The sequence below is a fragment of the Apostichopus japonicus genome, chromosome 13, assembly GCF_037975245.1.
Source record: "Apostichopus japonicus isolate 1M-3 chromosome 13, ASM3797524v1, whole genome shotgun sequence".
Lineage (NCBI taxonomy): Eukaryota > Metazoa > Echinodermata > Holothuroidea > Aspidochirotida > Stichopodidae > Apostichopus > Apostichopus japonicus.
In genome coordinates this window covers 4,975,072-4,993,317 of record NC_092573.1, presented here as the reverse complement: position 1 = coordinate 4,993,317, position 18,246 = coordinate 4,975,072, and the positions used below count along the sequence as shown (strand labels likewise).

The 18,246-nt window shown below is 38.3% G+C and overlaps 1 protein-coding gene across 1 annotated transcript; it reads left to right on the top strand.

The window, feature by feature from the left end:
• Positions 1-393: 393 nt before the first annotated feature.
• On the top strand, positions 394-18,174 carry LOC139978849 (sodium-dependent phosphate transport protein 2B-like). Its single transcript, XM_071989379.1, has 6 exons — positions 394-872; positions 7,592-7,688; positions 10,153-10,428; positions 13,858-14,159; positions 14,536-14,629; positions 15,374-18,174. The coding sequence occupies exons 1-6, from the start codon at positions 870-872 to the stop codon at positions 16,303-16,305; spliced, it is 1,704 nt and encodes a 567-aa protein (XP_071845480.1). The 5' UTR covers positions 394-869; the 3' UTR covers positions 16,306-18,174.
• Positions 18,175-18,246: the final 72 nt, after the last annotated feature.

Here is an 18,246-nt window from a genome sequence, read left to right as displayed (position 1 = left end):
CCCGTCTCCTCAACACCACAGCTATCCCCGACAAGCTCCTCCTCCCTCTCACCCCTCTCACCCCTCCTTCCCCCTCTCACCCATTTCCTTAACTTCATTGCTAACCCCGACAAGCTCCCCTCTCACCCCTACCTCCCCCTCTCACCCGTCTCCTCTCACATTGCATCGCAGTATTAAGACTGTGCGAATTAAACACTGTAAAAATCCCCAACTTTTATTATTCTCTGTTTTTTATTCTAAACTCCTCCCATGTGATGCACATGAGATACCTTCCTTCCCTGCATCTATACCACCAAACTCATTCAAGCTTGACGAGAACTAAAGTTTATTGTCACTGGGTTACCATTGATCGGATCCTTTAATTCAATCTTATCGCCATGACCTACGTTGAAAAGAAAAGTAAAAAACACGTTGTTTAGGTGAAAGCTGAAGATCGCGGGATCACATCGTTCACAATCAGTTATTTGAAGGATTTTGTGTTTATAAGTACCGTTCTAAAGTTGTTTGCGACGACTATTTAACGTTGCATTAATTCTCATCTCAAACAGAGGAATAGAAAAGGGAGAAATTGTCGAGCGGGGTTGTTACTGTTAGAACTAGTATTGGTTCAGTCAGTCGTTCCCGGACTTCTTAGCCGTATTACTGTAGACTGTAGCGACTTAGTTCATCTGCATATCTGTCGCCCCTATACGCAACTACTTAGTGGTGTGAGTTAAGCTGATAGGGCCTACAAGTCAATGGATACGTGCTCGTTCCGTCAGAAGATTCATCATCCTCCTAGAATTGTATTAGCCAATCGACCTGTATGTGTATTTCTTTTGTTATAATCTTTTACCAGACTCCTATCCGTAGCCCCAGCGAACATCAAGATGGTGAGTTTCTCTTTTTGTATTCTCTCTCTCTCTCTCTTTATTGTTTTTGTTTCAAATATGTACTTTAATTTAATCTCGAGTAAATAACATTTATACTCCCATCAGCTGTATAAACGTCCTGTACAATGTTGACTACAACGTTTGATTATAAGACTAACAATTCAGAGCATAGAAACATGTTCCTGTTATGCCCTATAACTACAAGAATAATTCGGAGCATAGAAACATGATCCTGTTATGCCCTATAACTACAAGAATAATTCAGAGCATAGAAACATGATCCTGTTATGCCCTATAACTACAAGAATAATTCAGAGCATAGAAACATGATCTTGTTATGCCCTATAACTACAAGAATAATTCGGAGCATAGAAACATGATCCTGTTATGCCCTATAACTACAAGAATAATTCGGAGCATAGAAACATGATCCTGTTATGCCCTATAACTACAAGAATAATTCGGAGCATAGAAACATGATCCTGTTATGCCCTATAACTACAAGAATAATTCGGAGCATAGAAACATGATCCTGTTATGCCCTATAACTACAAGAATAATTCGGAGCATAGAAACATGATCCTGTTATGCCCTATAACTACAAGAATAATTCGGAGCATAGAAACATGATCCTGTTATGCCCTATAACTACAAGAATAATTCGGAGCATAGAAACATGATCCTGTTATGCCCTATAACTACAAGAATAATTCGGAGCATAGAAACATGATCCTGTTATGCCCTATAACTACAAGAATAATTCAGAGCATAGAAACATGATCCTGTTATGCCCTATAACTACAAGAATAATTCAGAGCATTTCCATGCTTTTTGGGTCGATAAAAATATCCAACCGACCGTTCCAAAACAATTTCGTATTTGAAACATATACCTCACCCCAACCCCTCCTTCTTTACGAAAATTACAAAATCGCAAATATTATACTTTATACGGAAAATTTCGGTATCGAGAAGTTAAGAAAACATCGTTGGATGGGACCGACATTTAATGAGAGGGTCCTTTGCTCAGCCGCTACCAAGGGTCGACTCTTGCGAATTTGAACAATTAGCCCAAACCATGGCAGTCAAAAACAATTTCTGAAGCGCGCTGGTACTTTTGGCAGCATTGCAGCGGCTTAAATTTGACCGATGTACAAAAGTCTGAGGTCTCCATAAAAAGCAGGGGTTCTTAATCGGGCCCCCTGGTCAAATCCGCCCTAAAAAAAGTCGACCCACAATTTGCTGCCTTATCGGGTTTGCCTATTGGCAGCTTTGTACATTGCTCAAATCTAGAGAATTTGATTCTGGTCATATGCTCCAAATTATTTAATGGTCTCTATAGTCCTCGTAGAAAATTTATTGAGCAACGCTGATACTTGAACTCCGAAGTAACGTGCTTCGTTATAGCCATAAAATGTGCTTTAAAAAAAGGAATTGTTGCACTAAGCTGACCATACAATTAATCAGGGGATTTTACGTGCATTTTACTTTCAACGTCAACAATGCCCGCTGGGAAAGTTTTAACAATTTCAGAGTGCAGCGAATCGATTGAAACATTTGTGAATTAGTTTAATCTGAGCATCTGTTTTTACCTCCATGATCTGAGGTAAGCTGTATGATCCTTTTAAGATTGCAAATCCCATTATCTAGAATAACACGGTACCATGACCGATAACAATAGACACAAGATGTTTGAAGTTCATTATAAAGAGAACAAAAAGATGCATTGTACTGTCGGCACCATCAAGTTACGCAATCAGAAACCACAGCTAAGGCGTGTAACGAAGTATCGTGAATGCACAGATAAAGGACCGTGTTGCTAGGGCTGACAATTTGGAACGAAGTTTTGACTGCAAATATCCTAGAAGGCTCATCTAACAGGCGGGTCACCATTACCCTATAATTATAGGCTACTGTTGTGATCACGTCTACATGTTCCCTCACTATTTTTTATTGTCTTACTGAATATCCCTATTTGATAGACAAAGGAAATAACTGAAGTAGCCTTCTTCCAGGGGAGTATTTTTGGAAACTTATATCTTTATATAAATATTTTTATTATTTTTTTATAAAGAAAATTTAAGGGGCAAACGTTATGACAGAGAAACAGACAAAGAAAAACAAACATGAATTTACTGCTTAACAATTAAGTGTTTTAAATAATACGTAAAGGAATTCACACTGCAGCAAATAATAATATATGCATGCATGCTTACTATTTTAACTATTCAACGTATGACTGCACAGTGCATTAACCACGAATAACTTAGCTGCGTACGTCATGTGAGCAGGCGAGTATTGTTCAGATTAGTATGTGAGGTCAGGTATAACCAGGTCACTATCAATATGCTTTGTTGGAGGTAATGGGCCTGACAATAGCTCAATCGCTTACCATGGCGGTAGTATGGCAAGCCGTTTTAACATTTACCTCGCAATTCGACTTAAGTCGAATACATTTCACTTAAGTGGAATTCAATTTCACTTAAGCAGAATACTATTTAACTTAAGTGGAATTCTATTTCACTTAAGTGGAATACCATTCCACTTAAGCTTAATTGTATTTTACTTAAGCTGAATTCATCAACTTGTCACTGCATTTTACTTAAGCTAAATTCTATTTCACTTAAGTGGAATTGCATTCCACTTAAGTGGAATTGTATTCCGCTTAAGTGGAAATGCATTTCACTTAAGTGGAATTGTATTCTACTTAAGTGGAATACAATTCCACTTAAGTGGAATGTCCTGTCTATTTCACTTAAGTGGAATACAATTCCACTTAAGTGGAAATGCATTCCACTTAAGTGAAATGTGATTGGATAGTCTATTTCACTTAAGTGGAATGTGATTGGCTAGTCTATTCCACTTAAGTGGAATGTGATTGGCTAGTACATTTACCGCCAAACTTTGCCCATGCCTTTGCGCGCCATTCTAAACAACTTGCCGCGATACGTGTACGTACGCACGTGGTGTCGATATGTGCACAATGAATATCGGCTGTCCATCGGGATCCAGCTAGCACTTAACACCCGTGCAAGGTGTGTACGTACGTACCTGACCTGGTACCTGACGAATACCATTACCAAAATAAAGCCATGGCAAATACATTATAAGTGGTTGCAGCTACAGCCGAAAACGCATTGACAAGGGCAAGAAAACGTTTTACTTTTTGTGGATTTGGGTTTTGGATGGAATCTTTTATTTCGTCAAAAGTTTCACTATCTAAAAAGTTACGAATTCTGCCTATGTTACTTAAACAAGATGTAAGTCGCCTCTGTTGTGCATCATACTGATTGTTCCCCTGTGCAAGTGAGGAAACAACACTTCGAATTGTGTCTCTAACAACAACAATTATTTGATCGCTTTCCAGCAATGTTAGATGTGAATGATTAGCCGTAGCCATGATGTACACGTGCAACGAGGATCGACTAAATCATCATATGTGATGAGCAATTGAATGCGTTACGACGAACATTACCCTAAATTGTATTTATATGTAAGCCACATATCAACATTTCCACTTAAGTGGAATTGTATTTTACTTAAGCAGAATAGAATTCCACTTAAGTGAAATTGACGCCCAAAAGATGTTATTCCACTTAAGTGAAATTGTATTCTACTTAAGTGGAATACAATTCCACTTAAGTGGAAATGCATTCCACTTAAGTGGAATTGTATTTCACTTAAGTGGAAATGCATTCCACTTAAGTGGAATTGTATTCCACTTAAGTGAAATAGATGGGCTATTCCACTTAAGTGGAAATGTATTCCACTTAAGTGAAATACAATTCCACTTAAGTGGAATGCATTTCCACTTAAGTGAAATAGAAATGTCCATTTCTACTTAAGTGAAATTGAATTCCACTTAAGTGGAATACATTTCACTTAAGTGGAATTCCATTTCACTTAAGTGAAATGTATTCGACTTAAGTCTAATTGCGAGGTAAATGTTAAAACGGCTTGCCATACGGTAGCTTGGTCTTCACAGCCGTTGTAGTTTGGCGTAAAACTTTGTTTTCGTCGCCTAAGGGACGTTTTCCCAGATGTATATATAGTTAAGTAGGATTCGTCATTGCGTCTCCTTACGGCTGTTCCCGTTTATTGTAGTATTTTTATTTATTATTGTGGAATTGTATTCCACTTAAGTGAAATAGATGGGCTATTTAGCTTAAGTGGAATACAATTCCACTTAAGTGGAAATGTATTCCACTTAAGTGAAATACAATTCCACTTAAGTGGAATGCATTTCCACTTAAGTGAAATAGAAATGTCCATTTCTACTTAAGTGAAATTGAATTCCACTTAAGTGGAATACATTTCACTTAAGTGGAATTCCATTTCACTTAAGTGAAATGTATTCGACTTAAGTCTAATTGCGAGGTAAATGTTAAAACGGCTTGCCATACGGTAGCTTGGTCTTCACAGCCGTTGTAGTTTGGCGTAAAACTTTGTTTTCGTCGCCTAAGGGACGTTTTCCCAGATGTATATATAGTTAAGTAGGATTCGTCATTGCGTCTCCTTACGGCTGTTCCCGTTTATTGTAGTATTTCCGACCCGTTGGCATCCTCGACGTCGGCCATGATGAAACCGGGGGAGAGGGGGGGGGGGCGCGCCATCTCCCCTTTGATCTTGTTTGGTGTTTAGACCTTTTGAAGAATGCAGACAAATTGTCGACTGCTTATATTGTACTGCATATACCTGAATTACATTCATATATTGTAACATTCTGTCCGTTAGTGCGTGTTTGCATGTGTGTGTGTGTGGGGGGGGGGGTATCCCCCAATTTGTTTTTATATGGGTATATAACAATAATCTGTTCCTTCCACACGCAATACATGTGGAATATGTATGTATTACGTAGGCCAACACCTAGGCAAATTTTCTGTCACATCGCATAACCAAACCGCCCTCTATTGTCAAATTATATTGTACAACTTACATGGTTAGCCATGATCTAATGCACAAGTTGGACTAAATTGCGACCAAATATTCTTGTCAAAGCTTTTCTCCTTATGACAAAACAATTGTTAATTGATAAATTGACAAAACATTGTGTCTGAGAATGATGTGGGTAAATTTAGACTATAAACACATACAGTTCTACACACCATAGACTCATCGTATGTTTAGCACTTGCTGATTATATCTAATGCAGAGAATCAAACAGTAAGGAATCAAAACTGTAGTATAAAGTGTTTCCCCGACTGAATAATGGCGGTATTTAAAAACTTAGTATGCATAGATTCCAAATGTGTGACCTGATTAATTCACTTTGGCTTTGAGTACAACGTTTCTGTATGCTGCTGTGTTGAACGAATCTAACCGTAATAGTACTTAAAGGAATTGTCTGGTGGAAGATTTTGATACATTGTCCTTGAAGTTATTATTTTTCTCTTTCTAACCATGTAAAAATTGTCCCCATTCGACGTTTTCTTCTTGTAGAAATCTGGTTTTCAAATTCACCAGTTTCTCACCAAAAGTACCGTTTGTTCGAACGCTTCAATATGGTGAATGACGTAGTGCTTGCAGATAGGCAAAACAGGCGACTTGAAGAAAGCACTCCCATTTCCGCAACAAATACACTCTCACGTGTATGCACATTGGATTGCCTAATATAACGTACATACTCGCGAACTCGTATATCCTACGATGCCCAGTTGGTGTACTTGTATAGCGTTACACATAGTACACTCACACTCAAACCACAGTTCATAAACTGTTCTTCGAAATCGCTGAAATAAAATTCACGGATCAAATTAACAGTAAAAGGAAACTTGAAAAGTATTTGTTACACCGAAAGATGAAACTTGGCGGAATCGTTTTCAGAGCAGAATGTAGCACGGGGAAGCTAACTAAGGCTTCGCAGAACTGTCCGTTTGTAAACGTTAGAGTAGCCTATACGCGCTAACATTCTTCGCGCTGGAGCTGGATAGCGCGATGTATAAACAACGAAGAGTCTGCTGTTAAAACTTATCTTGTGTTACAGAAAGAACACGAAACCACTGATCTACTACGTATATGGCGGCTTAAGGAGTTTTTTAAATCATATCTAATTTATAAAAAATTTCACCAGAAATTAAGGAAGCTATTTATCTGTATACAAACGCGGTTTTTGTTGTGATTACCGTATAGGTACTGTGCGGAGCGTGGGTTATGACGCAATCTGCATTAGCATAGCTGACGTCACGTATTGTACTGTTCAAATCATATTTGAAATGTCTATCCTTAACGATTAAAAAATCGTTTCTCTGTCAAACGCAATATTAGCGTTCTCATACTTTGACAACATGTTTGGAAAATTATTTACTATTTTTTAAGGTAACTTCTTTGGGCCACCAGACAATCCTTTTAACGACTTTGTGATCCGCGTTATAGTCATTGCTGACTTTACAATCCGTGGTCCCCCTCACAATATTGCAAGGTCGGTAAGAGACTAAGAGTGATTCCATAGTTTTCCCTTTCGGAAAACCATACAGTATCACGTACTAGTTGTTTAAAACTAGTGTAATGGGTTTATTCTATTAACCATACGGAAGAAGGGATTAATTCACCAGTTTACTGTTTTGGGGGTCGTTTATATATGAAAGCACCTGTTCTGATATTTAACGTAAAGCTAAAACGTTGACATGTAATGCTAGTTTACACCATCTTTAAGCTGAGCAACTGAGTCAGTTTATAACTCATATGTGGTTTTACTATGGTTATTTATTTGTGTCATTTCAGTCGCAAGGTAAACGTGGCGATAAAAGGTCTTTGGTTGACGCAGAGGATCCTTGGCAAGTCGTGCTCCCAGAACTTGGCGATAAAACAAAATGGAGAGGTAAATATTTTATAATAATCAGAAGGGTTATAAAAGCATGTGCTTGTTTCAAGTGGTGAAAAGAATGCACAGCGATACCAGTGGTACTAGGAACTATAGTAGGTTAAAAATAGCGGAAAGAGGAGGGGTGGGCATCTACCCAGAAGTTAAAATAGGGGCGTAGTGCTAAAATATTATCAATTAGTGAAGGTTATCCATAGATTGGAGTGCATAAGGGCATGATGTCGTATGAAGACAGGTAAGTATCGTAAGTCATAAATACCCAGACCGGACAAGCTCTAGTGGTGTACGTTGAATTGTCAATATTTTATTACAATGTGTTGATATATATATATATGGGTTAACTACCACAATTAAATGTTGGCAAGATGAAAACTGAACAGGGTTTATTGGATAATGCCCATAGATGCCCAACAGTGTGGATATGCATATTAAAAAGTGATGCAAACAGCATTTTTAAAGTTAATCGAAATTCGGTGGGCCTCCCACTCGACGAATGCGACTATCGCTCTATTGACATAGGTCTACTGTTCAATAGAGTTTAATATTATATGTCCCGTTGTAGAGAAGGTCGCAATTTCACTGTTGCTTTTGCCATTTCAGCCGATTCACACAGAGATTACAGTAACTACTGTAAATCTAAAGTTTTGTACCACAGTAAATACTGGATCGTGCTGACAAATCTGATAAATCGGTAGCATGTGCTATTAAGTTTACAGTAAGAAATGAGGATATTTGTAATTCCAACAAATCCCAAACAACTGGATTTGTTGGAATTACACATATCCTCAGTTCTTATACTGTAATCCTAATAGCATGCTCATGCTACCAAATTATAGCACGATCCAGTTTTTACTGTGGTACAAAGCTGTAAGATTTACAGTAGTAACTGTGTTCTCTATGTGTATCGGGTGGCCATTTGTATGGTTATGTATCAAAACCTGTTGCTGACTTATTTTTGTCGTATTGTGAAGACAATTGATCATAAAAAATATTAAAAAACCAGAACGTGAATTTCTTTAACCCCATACCGTATGGAGTGGAAGGCCTGGTTAAAACAGTGAAAAGATTTTTTAATTTTCAAGATTTTAAACTTCATCCTATCAACGGGATGCATTATAAACATAACATTTACACCAGAGACCATAGCACATGATTTTGGGCCTACAAAGCCGAGGACACTGGTTCGAATCAAATGTAAAGCTGGAAACTTATTTGCTTATCTAGCACTTACTGTCTTTACAATACACATAAATATAAGTTCCGTTATACCAATGGAAATGGGCATGCTAACACATGTCTAGAATGAATATGATGCTTCACTATATATCTTTACTCATCCATCAAAATCAGTCTTCTTATCGACAGAATAAGGAAGTTAAATCTATGAAGGGTGCGACATTCCTTGTCATCTAAGCTGTTAACTCAAACATCATGGTACATTTAAGAAATATCCAAACACAGTTAACGAAATACAATTCGACGACAACACGTAATCTAAAAAATATTAGACAATACATCTATCGGTATTTCCTTTGATTCATGCTCAACGCGTGAAACAAAGAATTACTGACGTATGTATCATGTTTAGATTACGATCCTCAATCCCGGATAAACATAGTTGAAGCAGGGAGTTGTTGTTGTTCCATAATAACTCCCTGGTTGAAGGTGCACGTCGTCACAGAAGCGGTGGACGAGGGTTTAATCTTATGGGAGGGGGTGAATATACAAACTTCGCCATGTTGTGGCTTTGATTTGAGGAATAATAAATCACCTCAAGATATCCAAACGAATTGGACCCTCATTGCATTTATAACACAATTTAAACAAAGGAGTGTATTTCAACGTTTTTCAACAAAACGACACGTTTAATATCGTTTTCAAGGTGTTGCAAAAACTTTTTTTGGAGAGTTAAAACACTGACAGGAAAGAAAAGTCGATCAAATATATACAGATATTACTTCCCATTTCTTGCTGAGCCAATTCTGGGCCCCGTACTCTTACATCATAGGCATATATTCACAGTCATAGTCATGATATTGTAACTGTAGATTGGCAGCTTCGAAAGGATTAAGATGGAAATGGGGGTTGACTCCCAAATGGGTTTTTTAGGTGCGTAGAGCTAGAACGTTATTGGTCCAGTTATGTGGGCGGAGTCACGGCGGGTCAAGTCTTGAATAATCATTCACTACTGGGCAATCCGGTTGCAGCTCTGGTGATTGGCGTGCTGGTTACTGTGTTGGTACAGAGCTCCAGTACTTCAACCTCCATTGTTGTACATTGGAGTGCAAATGTTGAATGGAGACAGGTAGGGTATCGTCTTTCTTACATACCAAGACCATCCAAATTTTGGAGATGTGCTAATTCTTATCAAGCATTACACTTATACATTTAAAAGCTAGATTAAAAATAAATAAATAAATAATAAAAGCTGTTTTTCTTTTCTGCCCCATTTTGTTTACAGACCTTAGACCAAAGGAAAAGGTGAAGAAAGTGGCATGGACTATGATCCGACTTTTGATTCTTTTAGCTACATTGTACTTATTCGTATGTTCCTTGAGTTTTCTTAGCACCGCCTTCAGGTTGGTGGGCGGAGTCACGGCGGGTCAAGTCTTGAATAATCATTCACTACTGGGCAATCCGGTTGCAGCTCTGATGATTGGCGTGCTTGTTACTGTGTTGGTACAGAGCTCCAGTACTTCAACCTCCATTGTTGTAGCAATGGTTGGGAGTGGAATCAGTGAGTATTAAATATATCTCTAAATGGATGAAGGCGCGGGACCAGGGGGTAGTCCATGTAGGTGTGGCACCAGGTGTGGCTAGAAGAGCTCAAAGATGAGCATACTGCTCAACAACCCATCTGCCAGCTCTTGTTGCGCACTTTTCATGTTTCACCTAAGATTGTCCAAAATTCCTTAAATCACCTTCAATCCTCCAGACTTTTTTTCACCATCAGTAATTTATATTCGTCCTCTTCGACATCCAAGCATCAAAATGATCATGATGACTTAGAAAAGGCCAAAATATCAATACCGTAGGTCATTATTGCTAGATTTACTTGTAGCTATCCTATATGTATAGACCTATGTATACCTAATACTTCATTGGGCTCGCAAAATATTCTGTCACTTTTAAGTTTACTAATTGTTTTGCTCCTCCAAGAAAAAGAAAAACTGTAAGTCTCTATAAACCCTGTTAGGAAATGTATAAACTGGAATATGGGTTAGCCGTCTGGTTTCATATAACAAAAGAGCAATCACGGATTATTTCCAGCAACAGTTGGTCACGAAATATCTGTAGATCAGGCGTTTTTTGTTTTTGTATGTCATGTGAGGAGGTTATGGTAATAGTAACCAAAGCAGATATATCTTGAAGCAAAAACGTGAATCAGTCAAAATGTATGGATGAATGTTTCGTCTAGATCAAATGATGTGTAGAAATCAATTCATTATGTCTCCATCTGGAATGGAACGTATATTCTCATAGGCACTCTGGGCATGCGCAAACCAATCGTATTGTTGATCCCATAATCCAGCTAAGTCAGAATAACCGGAAAGAACACATTAACATACATTCACTGCAGCAACATGTTTATGTATACCCCCTGCACATTACCACACAGTCATTTTTAGTGAAAATGTGAATACTAACATGATGTTATGTTTCAAGTTTTGAAAATTGTTTATGACAAGAAACGGAACGTCTTGAAATGTTTGGAGGAAGTAGGTTGTCGGATTTGTTTTTGTATAATATAGTCATGCGTCCAATGATTAATTCATTGTATAATGCAGTGCGCTATGCGTAACCATCTTGTAGAACAACTCTCACTTAACGTTAAAGAAAGAATAAGGTGGATTGTAGACATTGGAGGGCACGGGTCGGAATCTCGTCTACCCTTTCCCTGCCCCTACTCGACTGATTTAGATAAGCTTTAAAGGAACACGATCCTCTATGGAAGGGCAAGAGGGCAATCAAGGATTTGATAACGCATGGGATGTGACCATGGGGTCATTGAAGCCATGTAGGCCCCGAAACAAATTAGACGTTTATACGCCAAAAAGTGCTCTTCGAGGCACATTTAAACTATAAATTAGGTCTATAATCAGGTGCGTATCCAGGGGGGGGCGTTGGGGGCGCGCGCCCCCCGGGTAAGGAAAAGAGGAGAGAAAAAAAAGAGAAGAAAAAAGGGAAAAGGAGGGGAAAAAAGAAAAGGAGGAGAGGAAGGAAGGGAAAAGAAAAAGAAAAAAGAGAGAAAAAGGAGAAAAGGAGGGAGTAGAAGATAGCCAAGACCTCGGGAAGAGAAAGATCCCTATTATATACACAGGGTAGCCAGTGACAGATCAAGGATTACGGAGGGGGTGTGCGCCTCACCCTACCCCTTACCCCGACAACTCCATTTTTGACGTTTCCGTTTTTCCTCTCTCACTAATGTACTTGAACTCGACCGAGTCGTCGGGGAACATAACGCATTTCGGGAAGGGGGTGACCGCCCCCCCCCGAGCAAATTTTCTTTATGACATCGCTAGTAATTTCAAAATAGACAATGCTTAGATGCAACTTACAAGGCCTGGGAAGTGTCATTTCCAGCGATCTGGGAGGCATTTTCGGCCAAAATTTTTCTTGTACGCTTCGCGCCAACTCATGGTGGCGCTTCGCTTGGATAGTTTGCCTACAGGCTTCGCCCTCCCTTGGCAATTACTCGCTACACGCCTGTTCGAATTTGTAAAGCAAAGAGCAGATATAACATCATATCATTGAGCATTGAAATGCATGTTCCACGATGAACAGCCTCAAAAACTGTCAATGTGTGTAGTCAAAGGCGTAGGAGCCAGATTGGATTTGGGGGCTGTAATGACTTGCCCGAAAAAAAAGCCAAAATTTTTCGCGCGCCAAGCGCGCATTCAACATGTCGATGCCAATATCATATAGGCAAGATCGGTCATTACATTGTATGGCATCGTGTACCTTACGGTCCGTCAAAGTTGCACAGTATACCGCCGGATGCTAATGTAAACAACCAAATGTCTTATGTAGATGGAGAAAAAGCATACAGATCCATTTATGTCAAAACTCTCTTTTACAGTAGTAATGTCGGCCAAGCTTAGAACTTTATTTAAATTACCAACGAGATCATTTTAAGCTATTCATTGCTATTTATTTTTCTTTCAGTAGGTGCCCGAAAAAAAGGGAAAGCAATTGGGGGGGGGGGGCTGCAGCCCCCGCCTCCTACGGGACCTACGCCTATGAGTGAAGTGTTCGCTTTCGATATACCTGATATCGGAAACATCTGCTATTTTCTGTTCCTTCAACGAAGTTTTGTAAAAGCCATTATAAGAGGTTGCAATATTTCTACACCAATAAATGAACTGTGTCGGAATTTTCGAAAATTTCCTCACCAACATTCGTCATCATACTTTCCTCTTCTCGTTCAATTTTGACCTGCCTGTTAGGGGTTCAAGGAGGTTTTTCTATATTGGTTGTCTATAGATTGAATTTTGTGCAACATTATGGGTATGTTTTGAAGTGATTTTATTCACGAGAAAAGTGAATTTTCAAATTCTCAACAAGTAATGGGCTTAAAACCTTGAAAAGTGGGGCTTTCGGATATTGTGGGCCGTAACGTAGAATAACCTACAAAAGCAATGATCCATAGGACATGCAATCAGGTCGAACATGATGTGTGACTGGTGACAATCTTCAAAAAGGTTATGGATGGAATAAACTTTTGGGAAATACTTGGTTCTCAGGCAAAAGTGTACATCTGGTTGCTCATTTTCAAGCCCGAGAAGTGCCATTTCCGGTGATCTGGGGGGTATCAAAACCAGAAATTTTCTTGTACGCTCCGCGCCAACCGATGGTGGCGCTCCGCTTAGATAGTAATTCGCGCCCCCCGGGTTAGAAAATCCTGGATACGCGCCTGATAATGATGTATAAACGCAATGTTGTGTTACTCTTAAATATTTGTGTGACGATAAGGGGAGTTGATAAGTAGGATGTGTACAGTATATCAGAAGGAGTGATATATATCTTCCACTAGTGTATATAGGAAGTCCCTCGACTAAGCCACTTCCCCGCACACCAATGATTGTACGGAATAATTGGATAATTTTAAGAATAATACATACACATTTAAATTGGTCTAAAAATTGCTTTCGGACTTGTATTACAGTTGAAGTTAAATCTGCCATACCAGTTGTTATGGGAGCCAACATCGGTACTTCAGTAACAAATACCATTGTTGCATTGGGCCAAATCAAAGAGAAGAACGAATTTCGTCGGGCGTTTGGAGGCGCAACAGTACACGATATGTTTAACTGGATCTCCGTCTTAATTTTACTGCCACTGGAAGTCGCCACGGGTTACTTGTATTGGATCAGCGGTCTTATTATTGGAGACTTTGAATCAAACGAAGACTTTAAAATAGAAATTCTGAAAGCAATAACTGATCCATTTACTAAATGGGTGATTCAGGTTAGTAACAATTCACGTCTCTGAAAACAAAACTTTGTTTACGATCTACCTTACAGGATATAAGTAACATATGCTCTATTGACTTACACACTCAATTTGGTATTTTCATCAGAGAATAGATTAACATTTTCAAATGGCAATTCCTACCTACCATATTACGGTTTGAAAATACCACGGAACGTATGCACTACCTTACCATGACCGTTCAGTTTAGAATTTTTCCAGTAAGATAAACCGTACTGCTCCTATCGAGTGATTTCCCCTGTTTTCCCGCTATGTCTTGAAATTAACAATTTTTGATTGAATTTCCTGGTGTGGTATTCTCTTACTTATTGGTGTTTTTTTTTCTTCCTCTTCTTCTCTAAATAAACATTAGATTGACAAAAATGTTATCACAGAAATTGCGGAGACAGGTTTAGGTGAAAATGACACTTACAGAATACTGAAAACATGCCTGGATAAGGAAGATTGTAAGTATACGGTATTCCTTGACTAATGACAATTTGTCTTCCAAAAATTCATAAATGAAAAAAAAACCTGGACGAAACTAGCAGCTGAATTCTGCTTAGGTCTTCAGAATGGTTGATCAGGATGGAAGAGAATGTGACCCTTGACCCGGAAGTGGGTCAATGGAGGCGCAGTGCTATAAAATGTTACCAACTTGGGAAGGTTAAATTAGATTGGAGTGCATGTGTTGTATATGGACATGTAAGTATCGTTGTTCATAAATATCCAACCAGACAAGTTTAATGGTTTCCAACAGTTTAAACACATATAATAATCATTGTCAGTGACATACATAATACACGTCCTGAAAAACCAACTAAAAGATGGCGCTCGTTTGATATTTGTTTTGATATGTGTCTGTACTGAAGAATGAAAATAGAAATGCTTTGAAGTCTGCGCTTTTTGTATACCTATATTGAATATCCAGAACGCTTCTTTATAACCCAACCTTTGCTCATTCATGTTGTTTTATAATCTGTTTTTAAACACCCTTATAACTAGTTTGGTTTTATAAGTTCTGAGGTCACGCGAGAATTAATTCCGATACCTTTGACCTGCATGGTGGGACTTACAGTCTGGTGTGATCCAACCTTGAATGCTATACTCATACGCGCTTTACTCAACTCATGTCTCATAAGTATCGTGAGTGAAAGCATCTTGTTATATGGCACAATTTTCATAATTCACTAATTTATCTACTTTTACAGGTAACTGGCATTGGTTTGCTTATTCCAACCTCTCGGATGGTGGTGCCGGAGTTCTCGTCCTCCTTGCATCAGTTGCTCTTCTTCTCATTTGCCTGGTGGTGATCGTTAAAACATTACATTCTCTCCTTCGAGGTAGCATCGCCAAAATTGTCCACAAAGTCGTCAATTATGAATTTCCAGGTTGCGCAGCTTACTTCACCGGATATATCGCCATCCTTGCGGGGGCCTTATGTACCTTTCTGGTCCAGAGTAGCTCCATCTTCACCTCAGCTATTACCCCTCTTGTTGGCATAGGTATCATTTCACTAGAGCGTATGTACCCGTTGACCCTAGGAGCCAATATCGGTACTACCGCGACTGGACTGCTTGCAGCGTTAGCCATAACGGGAGAGAAATTCAAAGATTCTCTTCAAATTGCTATTTGCCACTTGATGTTTAATATCACTGGTATTTTAATATGGTACCCTATCCCCTGGATCCGGTTCCCAATCCCGATGGCCCGGATTTTGGGGAACACGACAGCAAAGTATCGATGGTTTGCGACATTCTATCTCATCATGGCTTTCTTTGTGCTACCGGCGATGGTGTTTGCCTTATCAGCAGCGAATGATGATGGTTACGTACTGATCGGAGTAGGTGTTCCCATCTTCCTGTTCCTTCTCATTGTTATCTTCATCAACGTACTACAGAGAAAGTGTAAATGCATGAAGGAAACTCCACTCGCCAACTGGGATTGGTTACCAAAACCTCTGCATTCTTTGAGACCATATCATGACCGGCTGATGATATGTTGCAAGCCTTGCGAGATGCAGTGTCACTCCGATGACGGCGAAGGAAACCATAATGATGAGACACTTAAAGCTAACAGTAACACAGAAATGGATGACATTGAAAGTATCGGAAAGGATAATCCTACTTACGTGGGAGAATAACGTCATAAAAAGCATGACGTATTGTATATTGCTCTTTATTAATCTTGTTAGAGTAATAACCTGTAAAAAAGAAAGAAAACAAAAAGAACATGCATCTGAGAGCCAGGCTTACAAGAATATTCTAATATGACATGATTATGAAATAACTCTGATACGGCGCACCTGTAATTAACCGCAATACCGTCAAGACGTGTGTATACATGGTGTATTTGTGTGTTTGGAGTTCTTCAGAAATAATAGCTATTTCTGGTGTGGCTTCTATATATGTTAGTATATGATCATACAGGTTCATCTATATCACCGGAAGCATACTGTATTAGATACCTCCACTGAACCGGATCTGAAAGCAACAAGAAATGCTAACTGACTAATCAAAAACATGTCGAATATGGCATGGCTGAATTGAAGGTCAAACTTAATATTTTTTTCCGATATTTGATGAGTCTTAATATTGTAAATTGGATTTTGGACAGTTGTCATGCCCTCGCTTGACTTCGAAAGCGAAGCGAATACTGTATTTCATTGAAACATTCTATTCACTTGTTTTTGCTGCTTCTCAAAAGTATATTCAAGACAATGCAAGTACAAAGGTACCTATCGAGTACAAAATGGAGCAGTTTGCTCTCTCTCTCTCCACCTACCCCCCCCCTCTCTCTCTCACTCTTTGCATACATGTTACGATGTGATTACAAAACAAAAAATGAAATCAGTTTGACCACACAATATTAATTACGACCCACTTCAAAACATCAAGACCAGTGTAATCTCAATTGATTCCGAGCTGTAACATTCGATTATCATATAAAGAACGATACAAATAATATATGGTATTCCACCCAAACCTCACCGTTATATCTGTACGTATATATAACTTTCTTTTATAGTGTTGCTGGCATATAGTTGTTCTTATAGGTAATGAATGAAAGCCCCCTGCCTCACATCCACCTGTTCCTATTTAATATCCCCTCCCACACCCCAACCAATAATTCTTGGTGGAGTAGGCTAGTATACAAGCAATATGGATGGAATCCTATATAGTCACACGATGTTATTCTGTTTGTTTTATTACCATTATTCTTACCTTCCCACAAATACAACGCCTACTAATTTAATTTAAAGAAAACCTTTTTTTTTGTAAGTTCAAATATTTGCATGTATCGTTCGCAGGTTATAAACATAATAAAATGTACACAATGAAGTACTGCACGTATAAAAGTACTACACAGCTATCAACTCTAATATACATCAATATGATTTTAACAGAAGTCAGTATGGTATATAACCTTCATCATATTCTAAGGATCTATTTAACATTCTATTTGACTTTCATAATGTTTTCTTTGTAGGGGGGGGGGGGGGGGGTCGGGGGCATTCTTATTATGTATAAAATTATCTACGCTTACACTACATGTAGGCCCCTATGTTGTTTCATAAAATAATATTTCTAACTATTCTAATTCTTATCTAACTGACAGCGTGTTAAAAAGTTACATAACTAGGTTTTATATTTTTTAATATTTTTTGAACTATCATTTATCAGTAAAAAACCAACAACAGCAACAAAATTCCATGATTATCTTATTTCCTTGAAATAGCTGATGCATTATTTATAAAAAAAAACTCATTGGGCCGTTTTCAATTATGTATCGGCCTTTATGATTGCAGTATGTTTATACGGACAATAATAATTGTTTTTAAATTGCTTTAAAAGGCTAATTCGATGGCCTTATTCACATGCATAGTTCAAAGCACTACTTTAAGAAACAGCTGTAATAATTAGTTTTGGGCAAGACTGTTTAAGCTATTTGTACATCTATAAAACTAATAATGATGGATTTTATTTGTTCAATATAATGCAGAAAAACTTGATATTGCTTTCCCCGATTTTATTTTTTAAATAATCTTAAGTGAAGGGGCCAATAATAACAGTCGGTTTTTCAA